Raw genomic sequence first — 22,185 nt, 5'->3', positions numbered from 1 at the left:
CACTCCTTCTCCGGAGTTCTCGTGCTGCGTTCAGGTGCTCACCAGAAAATCCGCAAATATTCACATGATTTAACATAATTAAGGGGCGTAAAATTCATCTTTTACGAGTTTGATTGAATTATGCAGAGGTGGAAAGAGTACTGAAATATTCTACTCGGGTAAAAGTACCACTGTTGTGATAACATTTTACTTTAGTAAAAGTACTGCTCGAAAAAATTTACTCAAGTTTTTTTAATTTTCTCAAAAAATTAAAAAGTAGCTTGTTTAACATTTACTTAAAAAAGTTAGTTACTTTAATAACAAGGTTGGGGTTCTTTTTTGTGTCGTGCAAAAATGACAAGGGGAAATCTCACATTAATTGTTTTTAATTAAAGGCAAACCTTTACAAATTAAAGTGCTGACAAAATAAAAATATGTAAACACACAATGTATCAGTCAAAATGGGTCAAAGGTCACAAATACTCTGGGACCATAATTAGCATGTATTCACCTGTCCTCATCATTCATTCATCTGTCCTCATCATTCATTAACCTGTCCTCATTATTCATTAACATGTCCTCATCATACTGCCAAAGCTTGATTTATTTTTTTTTTTTTTTAATTCAGGGACCTTTTTTTTTACTCAGTAACGAAATGTACACCGCTTCCAAAAAACATACTTAAAGTAAACTTTAATATACAGTTTTACAGTAACGTGAGTAAATGTAATTCATTATTTTCGACTTACAGTATGTGTGTGAATCCTCTGTTGTACAGAGTTTGTTTGCAAATATTTATTTTCTCTACATGCAGCTATTAATAAAAATTTTACTGCTGTAAGTTTTTATTATAGGAGCAGTGATAAGCAATAACATTTTCATAATGTTTTTTTTTCTTTTTTGGCATTCTAGGAAAACAGAAGAACATGCATAGGTAAGTAGGGGAATGCTTACATTGCCTTATTTATAAAGGTACTGTACATATTCACCTCCAATGTACTATGTACAATGTACTGTATATCTATTTATATAGAGGCCTATTTTCACCATACTTACATACTGTTTTTCTCTTGATAAATGCACTTTAAAGTCAGTTTTCCACTCTGCATTAGAGTATCAGCCCTTTTGTAATCACTGTAGGTGCACAGGTTGTTCATTCAGCTTTTTGTTTACATGGAATTTTATTCTGTTTTTAACATATGCCACTACTGTAGATTAATGGTGATAGAGCATTGCAGCAGCTAGCAATTGTTGCCTTTTTTATTTGTATTATTATTATTATTATTGGCTGGTGACTGTTAATTTTAATTTATCTGTCAATTATTACATATTCAAAATCCATCTCAGTCTTTTTCCTAGTGTCCATGAAGGCAACATCTGCCTCTGCTTTCAGTGTCCTGCAGCACAGGCGCACAGGCTCCTTCTAGTGGAGAAGACCAAGGTGTGTGAGTCATGGATGAAATACAAGATCTCTCTCTCTCTCTCTCTCTCTCTCTCTCTCTCTCTCTCTCTCTCTCTCTCTCTCTCCCTCCCTCCCTCCCTCTCTCTCCCTCTCTCCCTCCCTCCCTCCCTCCCTCTCTCTCTCTCACACACACACACACAGAGCATCTTTACAAAAGAGTCATGATGTTGTTGCAAAATATCAGAAGACTACACTGTCAGGATTATAAACAAACTGACCTAATTTCTGCCCCTTTTTTATAATTCATTCATGCATTCATATATATTTGATGTTGTATTCATTTGTATTAATAAAAATATAATCCCACTAATAATATTCCTTATATTATACATTGCTAATGACTGTCTGGTTGTGACTGCTGTATAATATAATGGACAACTGCATGAATGTGAGTGTGAGCACCCCTTGCTGGTATTGAATTCAATTACACCACACAGTGCCACACCGGAGGGTGAAGTAATTTTAGGTCTTGTTCCTAGTTTTATTGGACAGTGCCTTTTTTTTCTTTGTGTGTGAGCTAATTTGGGTCTGACCAGAAAAGCCAACAATAAATTATACCAAGATTTGTTCTGTTTGTTTATCTGAAAATGTCCACACACAAAAAAACCTAAACAAATAATTATACTGTATGGTCATTATATTTTTGACACAGGGGACTGAGGTTTGACTTCTGTTTCAGTCATCTAGTGGGTCCCTTCAGGTTCTTCAGACTATAGGCCTGAATATGAGTGTAATCGCAGCTCAGAGAGGAATAGTGGTCAACAAGGTCCGTGAGGTGAGGAGCCAGGTGAAACTTGATGAGAAGTGAACTACTGTTGTTGAAATTGAAATAAAACACCCCAAATAGAGAGCAGTTTGTCACTGTTGACACTCAGTGAGATAAGGGAAATGCCAAATTCTGCATTCATGAGAACTGCATGCATCTGACTGAAGTAGAGCCCATCGGACATCGACATCCTCATGGTTTTTAAGGCAAGCTACTGCTGTAAAGCAATACTTTTTGGGATTCAAGAACAATTTAGACAACAGATGTAATATGTGCTAGCCTGTATTATTGTTGCCATAATGTGATTGTTAAGTTATTGTAGACACTTTATTTACACTTATGGTGGGTTGGGTCTGTCTTGGCAGTGAGAGACTCCCCTTTTTTTTACTGAGCAGTCACAGCAGCTGAGCAGTGACCGTCATCAAACACTACTCAGTCGCCAAACGAGTAGCACTCAGACTGTGGTATGGTCCTATATTGTTGAGTAAGGAGAGGTTAAAAGGATACAGGTGAGTAAAATTAATAATTTACAGTGTTTTTTTAATGAACTGGCATGTCTACACACCTAATGTGAGTGGAAATAGATGAAGAGAATAATTATTAAAATTTTGAAAACAATTTTAACAGGTTTATACCATGGATTACGGACCAACCATCTTTTTGCTCACAGGTTAGTGTCTCTTGTTTATTTTGGGTGTCTTATATAAAGTAGTTTTACATTGGGACAAATACAAAAATGTGCCAGAGTAAATGAAGGCTAAGCTGTGAGCAGGTCTAAAAAGGCCAGAAGGCAGAAAAAGGCAGGGGGTACGTATAGAGGAGTTAGGTATGCAGAATGGCAAGTTGAGCAGGCAAACAAGAGGTGATCTTCACTCAAGGAAATGAATTTTTCTCAAAAAAACAAACCATAAACAAATACCATTTAATTATCCTGTATTATGATATTCTCATATCTGGCCATTCTGTTCCTGGTAAATTAAAAAAGCAAATGTAAAGACTTTAACCTCAGTCTGCGGTCATGTTTCACTAATTAGTGACTTAACAACTCAGTCAGTGACACAACAGAAGTGTTGTGGAGCAGGGTTAAATATTTGACTATGAATAAATTAGAACTTTGTAGAGGTACATATTGATTAATTTGGCCTCAACGTCTAAAATATTTCTATTCCAAGAAAGTTTCTGATGTCACTGAACCTCTGACATAAAATTATCTTTCTGAATATGCCTGTACTTGTTTCTTTGTAGGAGCACTTGTAAGTGTTGCCCAAACTCATCAGTACCACTTTGTCAGCATGCCACTGAACTGGACTGAAGCTCAGCACTTCTGTAGAGAGGCCTTCACTGACCTGGCTACCATAGAAAACACTGCTAATGTTACTGCTGTTCTCACCACCACATCAAGTTACTCAGGCAAGTTCTCAATACTGGTATTGGAAATGCTTTTCATTCAGTCCTTGTGGCAATTTTACCAAAGAAACAGGATGTTGTAAAAAACAATTATTTAGTGTAATCTGTAGTGTAAAATAGCATTTTTTTTATTTTTATTTTTTTTTAACAGGCAAGGCTTGGATAGGTCTCTATGATGATTTGTTAAACAGCTGGAGATGGTCCCTAAATGACAGCATCTACGATGATCAAGGAGGACAACAGAACTGCACTGTATTATTTGGTGGCAGGGGTACATGGGGAAATATGCATTGCAGCCTCAGACGACCCTTCATATGCTACACTGGTGAGTTCAATAAGAGTGAGTTTTAAATAAGATTACTCATTAAAGGGCTCTCTTCTCAGTATTTACAGAAATGTTTTTCCACTTTCAAGTATTTTTTTATCTGGAATTACCAATATTATAGCCCATTATATGTTCTATATGTTCTGTTACTCATATGTCTGAATACATTGTTACTTTTCTGCATTCTTGTATATGTAGGAATGGTTGATGGCACACGTTTGTTTGTCAAGATTAACAGACAGTTGAATTGGACCGAAGCTCAGACATACTGCAGGCTGAACTATGTCGATCTAGCCAGGTACAGTATGCACTAATGGAGACGCCATGAAAACTGAAACAGCTACTTTAGTTTGGACTGCTTAGTTTATAAACGCAGGGTTATTTATTAGCACTGCTCGGCAGTTTAATTTAATTCACAACAACTGTTTACATATAGTACTGTCTCAGGGCACAGACAGTTTTTTATGTTTAATTTAATAATTCTGTGATCATTGACGTTTGGACTAGAACGATGTGACTGAGCAAATAAACAAACTGTTAATAACTCATACAACATGTGTATGTAATGCTCAAGCATGTCTTTGATAAACCTGGTGTAATAGACTTTTTCTACAGCGGATGTTTTTTGACATTAATTAGGAGGAGAAACACAGGTTTTAACAGTAACATTAATTAGGCTCCCACTCTACAAGTGACTGAGAAATGTGGTAACATATTATCCAATCTTTACACAATGACATAAAGTGCTGTATTATTAATCAGTAACAATGCATTTCAGTGGCTTTTGGTGTGTTTGTCATATTCTTATTAGTTGTTCTCATTTTGAATGTGTACTTTATATTCCACTGTTTGTTTTTCAGTGTACAGAATGAATCGGACAATGCCATCCTGACATATATTTCCTCTGGGGAGTCGGTGTGGATCGGTTTCCCCGGGGGAAAACTGTGGTCTGATGGGAGCACTTCTCTGTTCCGACACTGGGCATTTGGGGAACCAGACTCTGTTGGAGAAGAATGTATAACCACAACACTCCATGGCTCAGGAGAGTGGTCAGATGAAGATTGCTCCCTAAGTTTCCCTTTCATCTGTCATTCAACAAGTAATGAATGAATGCTTGAATGGCTAAATATTAAGTGCAGTATTTGATCTGACAAACTTTTGATGACACTGGTTTTTTATATATCTTGTATTTACATAATTAATTGAACTGAAATATAATAGGAATTTGGTCATTGTTGAGAATAGTAGCTTTTCTTAAGGATTTCAACCTAATGTATTTGTAATTATCATTCTATGCATTTTGTGTCCAATACAATAAGATCAATTTCTCTCAGTTGCAGACGGCTTCACATCAGTAGGACAAGATGAGACCAGTATTACTCTGTTGTGGAATACGCTGAACAATGTCAGTTTTATTCTCCAGTTTAATGGTACAGAGATAAATATCACTGCACCAGATGGAGACGGACCAGTGGCTTACACAGTCTCATCTCTCACTGCTGGAACTAAGTACACATTCACTCTCTTCTCTGTGTTTGAGAGCGTCAGAAGCAGTGGAGTAAGCGTCACTGCAGTCACTGGTGAGATATTTCAGGTTTTTCCAAGTGTTTTACAAATTCATGTGACGTCAACACTTCTGTTCCCCTTACTATTATTAGTTACATTTGTTAGTTAGTTAGTTTGTTGAAATTCATGTTCACAGGTCTGTACAGGTATGCCACATTTAAAACACATTACAACATTTAGAACATCACACGACAAAAAACAAGTGGAAAAGCTGGTTGTATATGGTTTTACTTCCTATTAGTATTTGTTTGAAACTGCTATAGCAGAGGAGATCAGGCTGTTTTTGAAACCTGCCTTGTTGCATGTTTGTGTTCTGTATCTGTGTCCGGAGGGAAGGATTGTGAAATAGCAGTGTAGTGGGTGGGTGTGGTCTTGTGATATTGTGTCTCAGTAAAGCAGTATAGGCTGAATAATGCTTTTGTATAGCAATAGGAGATGAGGCCTTTTAGTTTGCAGTCTCTGGTTGCTTAATTTTTTTAATGTCCGTCGTGTGTGTGTGTGTGTGTCAAATTTAAGGTTATCTATTATGAGTCCAAGGTATTTAAAATTGTCAACTACCTCGGCAGTTCAATTATTTATGATAGAGGGTTGAAAATATTCCTTGCCAAGGACCATTTCCTTTATTTTACTGACGCTGAGGTGAAGCTCGTGGACTGCTGTGTTTTGATGAACTGACTTTGTGGCTCTTTGTTGTGTCACAGCTCCTCCAAACACAGACCGCTTCAGATCAACAGGACAAGATGAGACCAGTATTACTCTGCAGTGGAATAACGTGAACAACACCATCAGCTTTGTTCTCCAGTTTAATGGTGAAGAGATAAACATCAAAGCACAAGAGAGAGAAGGACCAGTGACTTACACAGTCTCAAATCTAACCGCTGGAACTACATACACATTCAATCTCTTCTCTGTATTTGACAATGTCAGAAGCAGTGGAGTAAACGTCACTGCAGTCACTGGTGAGATGTTTCTCTTTTTCATTAATGTGACCTTGATATTTTTCTTTATTCACTCCTATATTATACATATAAAAATATGTGTGTGTGTGTTCCTCACAACATAAATTCACCTGAATGTGTTTCTTTCTGTACATTCCAAAAGCTACAGGAAAAGGGCCTTGTAAGTATATTTATTTTTTCATATATTAGATTGTCCTCAGTAATATTGTAATATTTCCTCATTTGGAAACTTGGGTGTTTACTTAATTAAATAATAAATACCATATTCACATATTCACAAATGTTTATTTTCTAATAAAATTGTGTATAGAAATGTTTCAGGTATTTTTCATTAATTGTTAAACAACTTTCTCATAGCAGTAAAGAGACTTGGATTTAAGTGCAGTATTTTTATATTTCAATTGTTGATTGTGTTGTATTTGTTACTTTAGTGTTTTTGATAACATGTTATATATTTACATCACCAGATCACATTGTTGGACTGAACTTGAAATTAAAGTCACTTGTTAAGCTGTCAGACTCAGACATAGAGAGTGCATTGTTAGAGGTGAGATGCTGCTCAGTCTTTGTCAATATCATGCAATTCCATTCTCTTTGAATTCAGATAATAATGTGTGTTTGTGTGTGTTTTGTGTGTGTAGCTCGTCAGTCTTTATGGACTGCCACCACAGGTATTGTCCGTGAAGGTTAAGTATGTGAAGCCATGAGACCAGTGGAGGAAAGTCGAGATGGAGAATGGTACCATACCTTTTTCAATGTGATTTAGACAAATTATAGTCATTTTAATTTTTAAATTATCGGCAGCCTGTGGCCGAGCGGAAAGGAATTGGGTTTGTAAAGGTTTAAGAAATCTACTTTATTCAGTGTACATGTGTTAGTGTATCATTTTTAAGATACTTAAGATCGCATTCAAGTTTTATATTTTAAACTGTTTCCTTTTTACTTTAAAAGAAATTACTCACCTCGCCTCATATTTTTTATAGACAAAATATCCCTGCTTAGAAAGAAGCTATAGTGTGTGTATTTCTTCTTAATGTATGTGAATGTTTTGAATGCACTTTGTTCCGATCCAGCTGAAATAAAGGAAAGGTAATGGGACAATTGTGCCTAAGCTTTATTCATGTACTTCCTTGTCACTCAACACATTTCAAAGCACTGCAAAATACTATTGTGCAGCACAAAGCTGTGCAGTTCAAATCCAGCATAGGTACAACTTAAGAGGTAAGACTCCTCCCACCCTGGAACAACAGGGAAGTTATAATGCCCTGGAGGCAGAAAATCCCAGAGGGAGTGGTGACAGCGAAGCGAGGAGTACGTTGGCTGTGTCCCGACTTTTGTTTTCACTATCTCAGAGGTCAAGTTTCACGCAGATCCACAAGGTAACATCAAGGAAGGTATTGTTTGATTGAACTAAATAATAATTTTACTGAGGTTTCTGCTTTTTCATGTGTCATTCAGGCTTAATAGGATATAAGGAAGGGTGATTTTTGAAGGTGCTGGAGTGGGAGAAAGGTATATTTACAAGTGGAAAAAGTGGAATTTGTTTTCTTATGGAAGCACTTTATCTGTTTCTGAGAGTGAGTGAAACGCTGGTTCACGGGAATGTAGCTGGACTTTGTCCACTGGGCAGCAGTGATTTGTTTAAAGTTAATGATAAGGAAATGCAAGTTGATAGTCATTGCTGTAAAAAAAAGGACAAGTAAAAGTCTAAAGGACAGAAATTGTGGCTTGTACCGTACTTTTTTCCAATGTGTCACAATGTTAACTATGAATTTCTTGTCAGTCATGTAATACATTTATCTTTTTTTTAATTTCTCAGTTCATGGCTGCCTCCAGCATTTTCCTGTCAGACGTGCAGTTTCAGTGTTCTGTCTGTCGGGATGTATTCTCAGAGCCAGTCTCCATCCCCTGCGGTCACAGCTTCTGCTTCACCTGTATCACATCACACTGGGACAACAGTGATGTCATCAGCTGTCCAAAATGCCAGACAGTGTTTGAGGGTTGCCCAGAGCTTTGTGAAAACTATTTTGCCAAGGAAATGTCTGAACAGATTCGAGCAAGGAGGCAAAATGGTATCATGTCATTGGTTGGAAAGACCATATATTGTGATGTGTGTGTTGAGAGGATAACAAAGGCCTTGAAGTCCTGTCTTGTTTGTTTGACCTCATACTGTGAGAGTCACCTTGAACCTCATCTGAGAGTTCCTACCTTGAAGATTCACAAGCTGATAGAGCCTGTTGCAATGCTTGAGAACAGGATGTGTGAAAGGCATCTGCGGCTGCTGGAGCTGTATTGCAGGAATGACCAGAGGCCTGTGTGTGTGTTGTGCACTGAGACTGACCACCGCGGTCATGATACTGTCCCAGTGGAGCAAGAGAGTCGGGATAAGAAGGTGAGATCTTGAAAACCTCATCATCCTTTTACTCCAGTCTTTGGACTGTGCTTACAGTTATGGTTTTGGTTCCTTGTTGTCTTGTTGTCAGGCTCAGATAATAAGCATTGAGGGTGATGTTCAGCAGATGATCCATGACAGACGACAGAAAGTAGAGGAGATCCAACACTCTGTTGAGCTGAGCAAAGTGAGTTGATATCAGTTTAACAGAAAGTAGACTAACCTGGGGAATTGTAGCAGCTGTTAAAATAGCATATGCACTGAATCTCATGTTTTGACTTCCTCTCATACATTGTCCAGGAAAACACAAAGCAAGACATTAGAGAAAGCATGGAGATCTTCTCAGCTTTGGTTCGCTGCATGGAGAGAAGCAAGGCTGAACTTGTGGACGTGATCCAGAGAAAGCAGACAGCAGCAGAACAGAGGGCAGCAAGGCTCATTGCAGAGCTGGAGCTGGAAATAGCTGAGCTGGAGAAGAAGGGAAGTGAGATGGAGGAGCTCTTTCACTCAGAGGACCACCTCCATCTTCTACAGGTCAGGAGTCACAGTCAGATGAATTATCATTGGCAGTCTGATTAAACATTTGGAGATTTTTTTTTTACCAGTATAATTCAATTCTGACAATTTCCATACTGTCATATTTTAACCTGTTGTCTTGCTTTACTTGCCTCCATCTGTCTTCACATTAAACAAATCTTTTCATGTGTGCAACATGGGAATATGTCCAGGCGACATGAAATCTAAGACATAGTTACACTGATCAACATTGTGGGAACTCATTTGACAGTCGTTTGAATGTATGTATTTATTTTTAAATGTTACACACCACAGTTTTAAAGACATTTCTCTCTTTTGTGACTGTCTGTGTCAGAGGTTTCCAGCTCTGAGTTTTCTTCCATCTGCAAAGGCCTGCTCTGACATCATTGTCCATCCTCACACATGTTTGGGGATCGTAAGGAGAACAGTAGCCGAAACTGAAAAGCAGCTTCAGTCAGCTTTGAAAAAGCTCTCCATTCAAGGTCACCTTCTCGAGAAATCCATCATTGCTCTGCACCAGAGTAGTGACTGTCACAATTTTAATACATGGATGTTGTTTGTCTAGTTTTGGCTCATATAGTCTCATTAACTTACAGAGCATGAGAAGATACAGCAGTACGCAGGTACAGGTCAACTTCTTAAAAATCACAGTTTTTATATAATAAAGGCTGCCTTAATGGGTGGGCACTGAGAAAATTATGTAAAATGTTTCACCAGGAGAAACCTGGAAATGTGACATATTAGCAGTTAGCAATTGAAAAAAAAGGTTTAGTCGATACTGACAGATACCGATTCCCATCCCTAATTATCAGTAATTTTAAATAATAAAATCAACACATTTTTAGAGCATTACAAAGTTTAAGTTTTAAACTGTGTTTGTCTACCAGCTGATGTTCATCTGGACCCGAGGACTGCTAACCCTTGGCTGGTACTATCAGAGGATGGTAGACAAGTCTGGGATGGAGACGTTGAACAGAGTTTGGTGGACATACCAGAACGTTTTGACACAGCACCATGTGTCCTTGGCACCCAGGTAAATAAAGGCAGGGTTTTTGTAAGCTTACTGCAATGTTTGTGTGTCACTTACAAACATATATGCTCTTGCTGTGCAGGGTTTTACCACTGGGAGGCACTATTGGGAGGTGGATGTGGGAAACAAGACAGCGTGGGACTTGGGTGTAGCTCAGGAGTCAGTGGACAGGAAAGGTGTTGTGACACTGAGCCCAGAGGACGGGTTTTGGACTGTTTGTCTGAGGAAGGGCGGTGAGTACCGGGCATGTGCAGGACAGGCCGAGCTGCTTGGTGTCCTTCAGAAGCCACAAGTTATTGGGGTGTTTCTGGACTACGACGATGGGACGGTGTCTTTCTTTGATGCAGAGGCTCATTCACACATCTTTTCCTTTACACAGTTTAATTTCACTGAGGCCGTTTTTCCCTTCTTTAACCCTGAAATGAGTGACAGCATCTCCAACCAATCCCCACTGACCATCCGTCCTGTTAGCGGAGTCAATGGAGGCTTGGATTTAGATGGCATTACAATATGATGTAAAACCTATATTTAGTGTATATTTTTATCGCAAAGTTTTTCTCTTGACAGCAGCCCCCTGTCGGTTTTCCTTCACAACTGTCACACAAATTGTTTTACGATAAATGATTATCTTCATTCAGAACAATAAATAATTTCACAGATGAAAACTGTTATTTTGGTGAATGTCAGTTATTTTCTCCTTTCATTCTGTTGCAATATACAGTATCAAAAATCAACATCACACAGCACATAGTCTTTTCAGATAATAACCCCTGGAAATAATAAATGTTCAACGTTATTACAGGCTACAAACTGAATTTGCACAACCTGTTGCTAATCAGATTAGCACAGAGACAAGATTAGCCTCAAGGCAGATGGAGCACTAAGACAGACTGTATTTTTATTTTTGAAACAAGCAATTATACACACTCCTGTGTATGGGTGAACATTCATGCACACACAAACACACACACATGGCAAGATATAATGTAACACTGGTAGTAATTGCTGAGCAAAGTTGAACAACAAAGACTGAGCTGAAAGGGGGCTGTGAGAATATAAGGGATAAGGGAGGATTAGGACTGATATCATCCGAGCACGGGGTGGAGACACATGTACAGAGATCAGGTTGAAGCAGGAACACATCACTTTAGTAGATGTAAACTACTTTGGATGGCCAGCAAACAAGGGTAAGTCAAATATTTAATTGATGTAGTTTTCAGTGTATGTTTATGATAGTGTAGTTATGTCCGACTATCCTTAAGATGTCATTAGAATTTAGATCACTTTTTCATGTCAGATACACACACTAATATGACAACCTTGAGCGTATACTGATGCTGATATCAGTTGGATGCAGTCATTTTAAACTATGATATGCACAAAAGTATTGTTACGAAACATGCAATATGACTCAGATAAAATACTGCTGCTGTTTTTCATTTACATTTATAGAATGTGCTTAGTGAATTGTAGGGTTTTTAGATCCTATCTTTACCTTATTTCTTTTTTTCTGATGTGCAATGATATTGACCAGTATCAGAGTGTGTTCATTAAGGTAGTGACTCTTTTCCCACCATGTTCTCAAAAACTGTATCAAATCATGGTCACAGGATTGAATCCTACTTTTCTTTTGATTCTTTGTTGCTCCTCCTATGAATCCACACTCACAGTTTTGTAACTTCACCTGGATGGAAGAGTGGAGCTTTTTGATAGGCTGAGTCAGACTGGAGAGGTGTGATGTCGCCCACAGTTGATGAGACAGCTGCAGACCTCCCAGTCCGAGATGTGGGACTAATGAGAGGGGGGCTCATGCCAGCTGTCCCAGGTTTGTTTAAAATCATACATGTGTGTACTTTATGAAAGAAATAATGTAATGTTCAATGAATTATCATTAAAGTCCATTGGTAAAAGGTCAAACAAATAATACAATTTGGGAGTAATTATAAGAAAGACAAAATGAACGTTATTGGGTCACTTGATTCTATTGACAGTGTGTGGTCTAAATGTATTTATCTGCTTTCAATCGTTAGTTAGAATCTTCCAAATCCTTAGATCATGGTAGTGGTAATCAACATACTAATGCAAACATTTTAGAGTAGAGACTTGAAGTTTCTCTACAAAAAACATTGAAATTTAAAATTACAATTATCTTGTCACTTTTAGTCAGTATTCAGACTTAAGAATTAATGCAGAGAGTGCAGGTGAGGATTGACTCAGTAGAAAGTATGTTAATTTACATTTGTGTATCCAAATACAAGTTTTGTAAATGTTCTGTTCCTCCTGTCATTTTCCTCAGATACTCTACGTGATGGGAAGCCATCGAAGAAACATCATATAATAAAGGTGAAAGGTAAAACCACCTAACACAACTCATTCTGTCAGCTCTCAACCAGATATTAAGACCTTCAATGGTTGAAATCAAAAGTATTTTTCTTTGATAAAAATGTATTTAAACTGTTGTTTTCACATCATTCATCTTTGCTGTGTTTTTCCCTTTTCTTTCAAACAGATCCTCAGCGCCTGTTTCGTTTTCCCAGAGAGCACCTTGAGGACCTGTGTCTGCGACTGCAGGAGGAGAACAGTGTGCTCAGGCAACATGCACGTGCACAGGAGCAGAGGCTACGCAGGTAACTCACATTAAAACATAAACATTAACACATGCCATCATGAGTTAAGACCTGTCCACCTTTTACCCTATGTAAACTGGGATTTGCACCAGCGCCCCCCACGACCTTTGAAAGATAAAGTGGTAGAAGACGGATGGATGGATAATGAATGTAGTCAACAGCAGACATCTGGGCCAAAATGTTTGCGTCCATGGCATGTTAGTTGTAAGATATATGTAATGAAGATGAGTGACTGATGTGCTTCCTCCTTTGTGTTCAGAATGTCCACCAGACTTATGCGCCATCGTCAGGCCCATTCAGGGTCAGGTGGCGTGAAGGAGAGGGACATGGAGGACACCGTACAGGAGCTGGAAGCACGCGTATCTATGCTGGAGAGCCAGAAGGAGGTGCTACAGAACAAACTTAGCCTGGCCAAGCAGAACATAATGGACCTGGGGAGACGTACACCATACAAGATCAGCAAAGGTGTGCCAACGTAGACTTCTCCCATCCCGAACTTCACATTCACAGTTCAACATACTTTACTGACGTCTCAAGTTATAGAATTGTCTGCGAGTACATTTTGTGAATTTGTCTTCACAGCACTGCTAGAAAGCTCTGAAATCACTAACAAACCAATATTAGCTACATGCCTTCACTTGAGCTGGGTCAAATCAGTGTTCCGTTTTTATAAAACAGGTTTTATGGTCTTTTAAATATAAATTGTAATGTTGTTTTGTGTTGTATAATGACTGTTTTCTTTCTGTGTGTGATTGTGCCTTATAACTGTCTATTGTTTACCTGTGGAATAGACTGTTTGTTGTGCAGAATACTAACAGATCGTGCAATGTAACTATTTCTATTTCCGTAATTTGTTCACAGGAGAAGGCTGACTTTAAAGACCCGAGAGATTGTTTGTTTTTTCATTACATCTTTTAATTTATATACTGTATTTACTGCATATACATGGAAAACTAGATACTGTGTACCGAATACTACTGTTTACTTTAACTTCCATCTGTGAACTTCCTCCCCTCCCATTTTGTTAGCAGGTAAAAGTATGGAAGTGGAGGGCACAGTTAGGAGAGCAGCCCAGACGGCCCCGTCCCGCTACGGTCCCATGCTAGAAGACAACAGGGTAGAGATGGAGGGATTGTAAGTATCTGTAATTGTTTTACCTCTGATTAATGAAGAAAACCTAGTGATCACTCTCTCCACCGCTTCCATCTTGATGTCACCACCTCTCGGTTCCAGCAGGTCCTGTGTGACAGAGCCGGTGAGGGTGACGGAGTTTGAGGTGACTGCCCTGGCCCTCAGAGACACACTGAGAGAGAAAGAGAAGGAGGTGGAGGGAACCATGAGGGAGATGAGGAAGCAGCAGTCCGATAGGCACAGGTAGAGAAACTACCACTAATGTTTCTGCAAGTACTAGATCTGTACTAGATAGTAAAATATGTGACAGTATAGACCATTATACTGGTTGTAGTTCTACAGCTACTGCTTCAGCTTGCAACTTTGTCAATTAAAAAATGGCTTCTTTTTTCCCCATCAGAATAACTATCAGAGAGAATGTGGATCTGATTCATCTACAAAAGGAACTTTCAAACAAGAACACTGCGCTGAGAGTTACACAGATGAAGTTAGACAACCTGGAAAAAGTAAGACAGCTATCAACTGTTTGTTCGTCCTTTATCAATTTGGTGTTCACAAATCTGTCTTTCTTTCTTTTTTTCTTTCTTTCTTTCTTTAAAGGCATTTGAGAATCAGCTTGAAGAGGTGAAACTGGACAGAAACAACACTCAATACATATATTTGGGACTCATGGATTTGTTGCTGGTCATTTATTTTTTTTAAGACTGTCATCATTTTACTGCAGAGTCAGGGGTCACTGAGGGAAAGTCTAGGAGCTCTGCTGGAGAAAGTGGAGGAGCTGACAGAACAGCTGAAGCAGGAGAAACAGAGAGCGCTGGCACTACAGGATCAGCTCACCACTGCCTCCATGTCTATGAAGAACCTGGACAAGGTACTGCATTTGTACCTGCATGACAAGACCTCAGACATGTCATCATAAAAGACCATAGATCAATTAGTACCTTCAGATTAAATGTTTTTTTTCTTCCAGCTACAGGAGAGGATATCAGACCTGGAGACCGAGCGGGACATGATAAAAGAAAACTATGACTCTCTACTAGAGAAGTAAGTATGAGATAAGTTAGGAGACCTTATTATAATTGAGAATTTCCAATGAAAGGATGCAAATATGTATCTGATAAAAAAAATAGATATATAAAGTGTTTATTTGAGTTACTGTTGTCTTTTGATTGTTTCAAATCAGTCTAGTAACCAGAGAACCAGAGAACTGGATATTTTAAATATTTTTTTAAACTTTGAAAATCATCCCCAGTAGCTTAAATCACAGTCTACATTGTAAACCTATGTGTATGTACATGCCTGTTCTCTCTTCTAGTACTTTCTCTGCCCAAATCAGCCATGATAACTGTGTGGAAAAACGTAGTGTCGTGGACCAGAAGAGTCAGGATGGGAGGCTGGAGGAAATCCTGCAGACAGAGAGGGAGAAGAGAGGCAGACTGGAGCTGGAGAAAGAAAAACTGAGACAAGAGAAGGAGATGATAGAAGAGCAAAGAGACCACGAAAGAGGTCTTGAGCCTTATACATACAATTTGACAACACCTGAACACCCAGAAAATTCACTCTAGGGAAACTTTGGAAAAAAATAACTATATGATCCCGCAGTATCACATCTATATAATTTTGTATCTTGTGTTGTTTTCTTTAGAGTTGTCTGAGATGATGCGTGTCAAACAAGAGCAACTAGAACGAGAAGTTCTCCAGCACAGAGAGCAAGTCTCTGCTCTGCAGGGCCGACTGGACTCTGTCACTAAGGTAAGAAATGATGAACTAAATAATATACTCCCTAACAGCTGTTACACACACATCTGCCACTGTTTTCTGTATGTTATCTTGGCTTTTGGTGTATTTCCTGACACAGTTTACCTCTCTTCTAGGGGTTTGACATGAGTGTTGAGGAGCTCAGTGAAACTCTTTTACAGATCAAGGTTTGTAATCTTGTGCCTCACTACATTCAAAGCATGAATAAATACTATTTAAACATTGTGCCATTGTCTCTTTCAAATCACAGGTGTTTAGGATGCAGCAGGAGAGCAGTGAGGGTCTACGATTCCTATGTTCTGATGGGAAGGTGGAAGATTTGCCCCATGAGCTGGTAAACATCCAGGCAACACTTGCTGAGACTGTGCTGGAGTTACAGAAAACTAGAAACCTTCTACTGGTGGAGCACCAAATCTGTAAAGACCTGAAGGTATATGCACATCTAATTTAAACACATTTCAATCTGGATTTAGAAAGATAGTGTGTAAATAGTTGTTGTGATAACACTATTCTCACTATTCACCATTCTCTCGCCAAAGGAAGAGCTAAACACAGTCAGTCAGAGGATGGAGAGAGAGAGGGAGCAGAGCAGGATGATGATGGCAGAGAAAGACAAGCTCTTATCAAAAAGAGTTCTTCAGATCAACACATTGCAAGGTATGAACAACAGTAGTATCCTGGATTATTCTTAGAGCATCACATGGGGATCTGGATCAATCCCAGCTGACACTGACACAGGGCCAACATGCAGAGACACACAACCATTCATACTCACATCCACACCCTTACATATTCATAAAACAATAAAGAGAAGAATAAAATTTGTTTGAAAAACACAACTGGGTATTTCTCATTAGTGAAAGAGTTGTTTTGTTGTCTTTGTGCTCAAAAGCCCAGTTGAAAGAGTTAGCTTACAGCCCCAGAAACTACAAATGGTCCATTCCAGTGCAGTACACCTGGCCAGCTGGGGATCAGGAGGTGGTACAGCCCATTGAAGATGACATGTCTTTTTCTCAGCTGAGAGCCGGCGAGTCACTGCTGGAGATCCACCTTAAGGTGAAAACTTAGTCCTTGTACCTGAACCAGATTTTGATTTTATCCTGAATATTTATACCTGCTGCTTTTGCATCTCAGGCTGCCACCTTCACTCCAGCAGGACTTCGGGTCATGAGCAGAATTGGTGCAGGAGTGGACACTGCAAGTGAAGACTTTGTGACCTTTTGCACCTACAGCCTCTTGGACTTTGAGATGCACTCCACCCCACTTGTGTCGGGCAGTCAGCCCAACTATGGCTTCACATCCCGCTATGCTCTAACAGCCCGTGATCTGGGTAGACTGGGAGGTCAAGGCTCAAGGGTCAGAGTGGAGCTCCACCAGGCATTAGGAGGGGTCAACTTTGTGACACATGGAAGTGGGCAGATGTCTCTCATGAGTGCCATAGAGAGAAGAGGCCAGCGTGTCAATGGACGTGTCAAAATCACAGGTAAGAGCTTTTGGACAATTAAACAATAATACAAAAAATAAAGGAAATTAGCTCTTATAAAATGTGCCTGTCCTCCTCTGTTTCTCTTTTCAAGGACCAGAAGCTGAAAGTATTGGTGTTGTGGATTTTTGGGTACGTCTCTTCCCTCCTGCTGAGCCCATGGACACTGCAGTAGAGAAACCAGCTGAAAGGAGAACAGCAGTACATAGAGGTCCTCCTCAAATCCCTCACGGCTGGCAAGACACAGGTTTTGAAGTAAGACAGAGACAGGAGGTTCTTAACAAATAAATATACTCTTTTTTCACTTAAGCCCAACTGTATCTTGCAATAGAAGTAACTTGTTGTCCTCTGTTTATGACTTTTTTTTTTTTAACTATGACAGGAGTTGCTGGACTACGGTGGTGGAATCCCCAATGAGTTGGTGGTTATGTTGGAGCGTTGTGTGGGCCTCAGCACACGCTGGCCAGGTCTCCTTCCTGATGGCTACCTGACTTACAGGTTCTACGACCTGCCACCTCATGTCTCTAAAATAGTCCAGTGCACCGCAGACCCAGTGTTCTATGATACCACCAGCTACCCACTGGCAGTATCAGCTGATGTGTTGCACTACTTAAGGTATGGTGGAGAAATTTGATGGCTGCTGTCTCGCTTTACTAGTGCAGTGTTACGGTTGCCTCCATCTGCCTTGACATAAAACAAATGACTTCCTTTGTGCTGCACAAGAATGTCACTGGGCAACATGAGATTTATTTTAGAGTCTTGTGGAGCACTGTGAGAACACATTTGACAATGATTTAAATGTCACAGACATTTTATTTAAAAGTTTATATTTAAAAGTCACACACTACAGCTTTAATTCTTATAATGTCACTATTTATTATAATGCTGTATAATGCACTTCTGTCCAGGTCCAGTAGTCTTTGGGTGTATGTGTTTGATGACAGCGATGACCAGATGCAACCAGCTTATCTGGCCAAGACCCCAATCCCACTGCGAGCCTTGGCTACAGGCAGGGAGATCAGAGGTGAGGCAGAGAGCACAATAGAATAACCATGTATCACAAAATGATTGCAGTGTCCATATATAAATCCTTCCCAGAAGAATACAGATTGAAACTTGTTTTCATTCACATGTGATAAATGGAACTGATGCTTTAGAGGAGAAAAATGTCGAAAGAGTCAGAGGAGCTGGTCTTAACCATTTGTCTCTCTGTCCTGCCAGGTGACTATGTTCTGAGGGATCCAGCTGGTGGACCTCGGGGTACCATCAGAGTCATGATAAAATGGAAGTACCCTTTCCACCCGCTGGTGAACGACACGCTGGGTAGACAAGGAAGACAGGACAGACCAATGGAAAATGCTGACAGGGAGGAGAGGAGGAAACAGGAGGCTGAGGTGTCGCAGAAGCCCATAGCCAAGCCCAGAGTAAAGGTTAATCTGGTGCATGTGTTCTAACCCTTCCCATAATAACAAACATATCTTTGAGATGTGTCAAGTTTATTGACATTCTGGGTGACAAAGTCCTCAAAAATAATGTGTAAAATTTTATTAAATGTTTAAATGTCATTTGTTTAAAACCTCAGTTCATCTCAACTCCAGATTTTCTCTGCCTTTACCACAGATTCAATCAAGAGAAACCAAAGCAGTGCAAGAAGTAAGCTTCAAACCACCTTACAAGCTGTTTATTCATGTTTTTTAATATGATAGTTTTGTTTACTAATACATTAATCTCTTAACAGCTCCAGCCTCCATCTGTAAAACAGAAAATATCACACAACAAACAAGCAGAGCAAAACAAGTATGTCAGGTCTACAGACAGGAAGACATCCACAAAGAGATCAGCTGACCTAGACCAAGGCAAATTCCATGTGACACCTGAGCCACTGACCACACCCTCACATTCACCTGATCAGGAGTAAGTTGTTTTTTGTTTGTTTTTTTGTTTTTTTTAATCCATACTTTTTTCTTGTTACTGTGCTACTGTTGTAGTAGTGTAGAGAGTTACTTTAAGGAAGATTAATAAGCAAATTTACTTTTGTGACAAAACAGATTTGAAAAGAGCATATTTTTGTAACTGAACTTATATATAATAATATTCAAGAAAACAAATGTGTAATCTTATTTAAGCACTTCAGAGGGAATGTCTCCTAGACAATCACCAGCCATGTTGTCAAGAGGAAGCTCTGCCGGGACTCAGGTATGGAGGAATTTGGGAACATGGGAAAAGAGAGTAAATGTCACCTGAAATATTACTGTTGAGAAAAACTAGAAATGAAAAGACACCTTTTCATTTCTTCCCAGGAACTACTCTCTGTAGACCAGGAATCAGTGGATGAAGAGGAGGAGGAAGAGAGAAGAAGTGAGCATGATAACAATTCACATCCATACAACAGGAGTCTGAACACCTGAGTTTCTCCTGGGAATTTCAAACCCGATTCCACCAGTTTTGTAAAAACATTATACTTTGTACAAATGATTCATAGAACACACTTTTTTTTAACCATACAGCAACTGCAGAAGACACTGAAGCCAATGATTCTTCAGAGACAAGTACCTCACAAAGTGACATCGTCATCATTTCACCTAAACTGAAAATGAGAAAGGTACAAGAAACTGAAGAAAATTTAAATGTGTACATCTTTTTAATCTAGCACCAGTTTGACTTTTCATCTCAAACTGAGTGGACAAAAGTTCTGCCATATATAGATAAATAAATAAATAAATATAGATTTATAAAATAGTGTTTCATCCACTTCAGATAAAAAAAATGACTTTTGCTGCATTTCAGAGAGACAAGCTGAGAGTCGAGATTCTGTCCTTGGCGTTTGAACCGTCATCACGTGTGGCCCTGGACAAATCGGTGCAGCAAGTGTACGTGGAATATCGGTTGCTGGGTGTTGCCATGGAGACAACAGAAACACCAGTGTCCCTCCGCAAACCCACAAAGGGGGAGGAGATTTACTACAACTTTACTCGAGGTGTGAGATGCTGAGCTTTTTGTGGTTCTGTTATGATTTGTTTTGGTAGTGTTGTTTTTTTATTCTTACTTCTCCCAAATGTCTCTGGTTTTCCTCAGTGATCTATGTGGATGGTTCACAGTCAGGTCCTCTCAGACAGTATCTTTACACCATGCTGGAGGGCAATGACCCCAACCAGGGCAGGTAACATCATCATCATAATCAACATCTACATCTTTTGGTCTCCTTAAAACAGAACCAAACCACAATATTTATCATTGTGCTGTACGTGTGTGTGTGTAAGGTTAAAGTTCACAGTCGTCAGTGAGCCGATGGACGATGATGAGGAATGTGTGGACATCGGACAAGCATTTCTTAACCTACAAGAACTGCTACTCACAGGAAATAATGTTATTGAACAGCAGATTGACAGTAAGTACCATACAATACTTTGCAAAGTATCCTGCACAGTAAAATTCATCAGGTGGGAATTTGCTTCTTGTTTAATAGTTAAACTTTTTTTATCCTTCACTCCTGTCACCCAGACATAAAGGTCCAGTGTGTAAGAATAAGTGACATCTAACAGTGAGATGAACAAATAGAGAAGTGATCCTGATCCTTCACCAAGCACAACAGGGAACTACGGTGGCTCCACTCTCTGTGGTTTCCTCCTTGTTCTTTGTTGGTTGAAGGATCAGGTTTATGTTGGCGGAGCCATTCCTTGTTTGCATAGTAAGCTTTCGCTTCAAACATGTGTGTTCGCTGTGCAGTAAAACATGGCAGCACAAATGGCGGCCTCCATAAATCAATTTTTCTTGTACTTCTGCAAAAACAGCACTTCAACCATTTTTAGCACAAACATGTACAGACACTGAAAACAAAAAGTGTACCTGATACCATAGGTAAACGTATTGATTAATGCAAAGAATTTATTCATTAAGTCCTTTTATTGTTGACCTACATCAGATTCAGTATCTGTATTGATGATGTGTTAAAAAAACTTGGAGCTCTGTGTTGTTTTTCCCCCCAGTCATCAGCGTGGATGAAGACAAGGAGGTGATAGGAAATCTGAAAGTTTCTCTTGAAGCAGCAAAAGCTCTGACGAGGATATACCAGGAGTTTCAGCCAAAAGATGAGACTGAGAAAGACGACAACACAGATGAAGAAGAGGAGGAGGAGGAGGAGGAGAAGCGAGAAGAGACGAAGAAAGAAGATCAGATACAAGTAACAGATCATGACATTGACAGTGACTTCTAGTGAAAGTAAAAAGGTTGAGATCAACAGATACTGTAAGTTGTGTTTAGTATTAAACAGTGTGAACGAGTAGTGAGTTTCTTCCACAGTCCCAAAACAATATGCACATGTAAGAAATAAAGGTAGAAGTTGTAATTTCTTACGGCATTTTAAGTAATTCTTTTAAGGTTATTCATTCATTTTTTACAGTTAATATCCATTTCTTCCTGTCTCATAGTGAGTTCTATACATCGTCATAAAGCTTTCTGTGTATGTTTAGGGAGCATTGTTCCTGCATACGTACTGTATATTGATCTACACATTTAAAAGTCTTTTAAACACATTTTGCAATTATAGTTCAAAATTGAATCATCAATTCATAATTTAAAGAAAGACATTGCGATTTTAACTGAGGAATATTTGTCATGTGACGGTATGTATCACTGGCTTTTCAATGTTCATGGTAAATAAGTTAAAAATTAAGTTAGTATATTTATCTTTATTTACCTCCTGCCTGTGGATATCGTGTCATGGATCCCTGGACCTCTGAAGTTGACAGGTATCATGTGACCTG

General features: G+C 39.1%; 3 protein-coding genes across 11 annotated transcripts; all 3 read left to right on the top strand.

The window, feature by feature from the left end:
* Positions 1-2,612: 2,612 nt before the first annotated feature.
* LOC122766737 (macrophage mannose receptor 1-like) lies at positions 2,613-7,562 on the top strand. 4 transcript variants are annotated; one of them, XM_044021881.1, is made up of 11 exons: positions 2,613-2,716; positions 2,835-2,877; positions 3,453-3,617; positions 3,766-3,939; positions 4,138-4,237; positions 4,800-5,038; positions 5,274-5,519; positions 6,207-6,464; positions 6,613-6,624; positions 6,932-7,011; positions 7,106-7,562. In XM_044021881.1, the coding sequence occupies exons 2-11, from the start codon at positions 2,844-2,846 to the stop codon at positions 7,169-7,171; spliced, it is 1,374 nt and encodes a 457-aa protein (XP_043877816.1). In that variant the 5' UTR covers positions 2,613-2,716; positions 2,835-2,843; the 3' UTR covers positions 7,172-7,562. The 4 variants fall into 4 exon arrangements, with proteins under 4 accessions (XP_043877816.1, XP_043877817.1, XP_043877818.1 ...); XM_044021880.1 differs by having other exon boundaries at positions 2,614-2,716; positions 6,607-6,624; XM_044021882.1 differs by lacking the exon at positions 5,274-5,519 and having other exon boundaries at positions 6,607-6,624.
* Positions 7,563-7,626: 64 nt separating this feature from the next.
* LOC122766736 (E3 ubiquitin-protein ligase TRIM39-like) lies at positions 7,627-11,094 on the top strand. 2 transcript variants are annotated; one of them, XM_044021879.1, is made up of 8 exons: positions 7,627-7,843; positions 8,284-8,856; positions 8,948-9,043; positions 9,157-9,390; positions 9,728-9,875; positions 9,990-10,016; positions 10,281-10,426; positions 10,506-11,094. In XM_044021879.1, exons 2-8 carry the CDS (start codon positions 8,287-8,289, stop codon positions 10,935-10,937), a joined length of 1,653 nt encoding a protein of 550 aa, XP_043877814.1. In that variant the 5' UTR covers positions 7,627-7,843; positions 8,284-8,286; the 3' UTR covers positions 10,938-11,094. The 2 variants fall into 2 exon arrangements, with proteins under 2 accessions (XP_043877814.1, XP_043877813.1); XM_044021878.1 differs by having other exon boundaries at positions 7,627-7,858.
* A 65-nt stretch (positions 11,095-11,159) lies between these two features.
* Positions 11,160-21,771, top strand: rpgrip1 (RPGR interacting protein 1). Of its 5 annotated transcripts, XM_044021871.1 has the most exons (31): positions 11,160-11,610; positions 12,094-12,248; positions 12,720-12,773; positions 12,933-13,050; positions 13,310-13,515; positions 14,079-14,184; positions 14,284-14,424; positions 14,582-14,687; positions 14,782-14,805; positions 14,906-15,052; positions 15,152-15,225; positions 15,497-15,687; positions 15,827-15,933; positions 16,056-16,106; positions 16,190-16,369; positions 16,479-16,596; positions 16,832-16,995; positions 17,074-17,422; positions 17,517-17,677; positions 17,805-18,037; positions 18,331-18,446; positions 18,644-18,852; positions 19,043-19,075; positions 19,161-19,336; positions 19,549-19,618; positions 19,723-19,780; positions 19,930-20,024; positions 20,210-20,399; positions 20,498-20,582; positions 20,683-20,810; positions 21,409-21,771. In XM_044021871.1, the coding sequence occupies exons 2-31, from the start codon at positions 12,161-12,163 to the stop codon at positions 21,633-21,635; spliced, it is 4,005 nt and encodes a 1,334-aa protein (XP_043877806.1). In that variant the 5' UTR covers positions 11,160-11,610; positions 12,094-12,160; the 3' UTR covers positions 21,636-21,771. The 5 variants fall into 5 exon arrangements, with proteins under 5 accessions (XP_043877806.1, XP_043877809.1, XP_043877807.1 ...); XM_044021874.1 differs by having other exon boundaries at positions 11,160-12,248; positions 14,082-14,184; positions 14,287-14,424; XM_044021872.1 differs by having other exon boundaries at positions 11,160-12,248; positions 14,082-14,184.
* The last annotated feature ends 414 nt before the right edge of the window (positions 21,772-22,185 follow it).

Source organism: Solea senegalensis, linkage group LG3, assembly GCF_019176455.1.
Source record: "Solea senegalensis isolate Sse05_10M linkage group LG3, IFAPA_SoseM_1, whole genome shotgun sequence".
Taxonomy (NCBI): domain Eukaryota; kingdom Metazoa; phylum Chordata; class Actinopteri; order Pleuronectiformes; family Soleidae; genus Solea; species Solea senegalensis.
The sequence above is the reverse complement of the archived record's forward strand: the minus strand, read 5'-3'. Positions and strand labels throughout refer to the sequence as shown.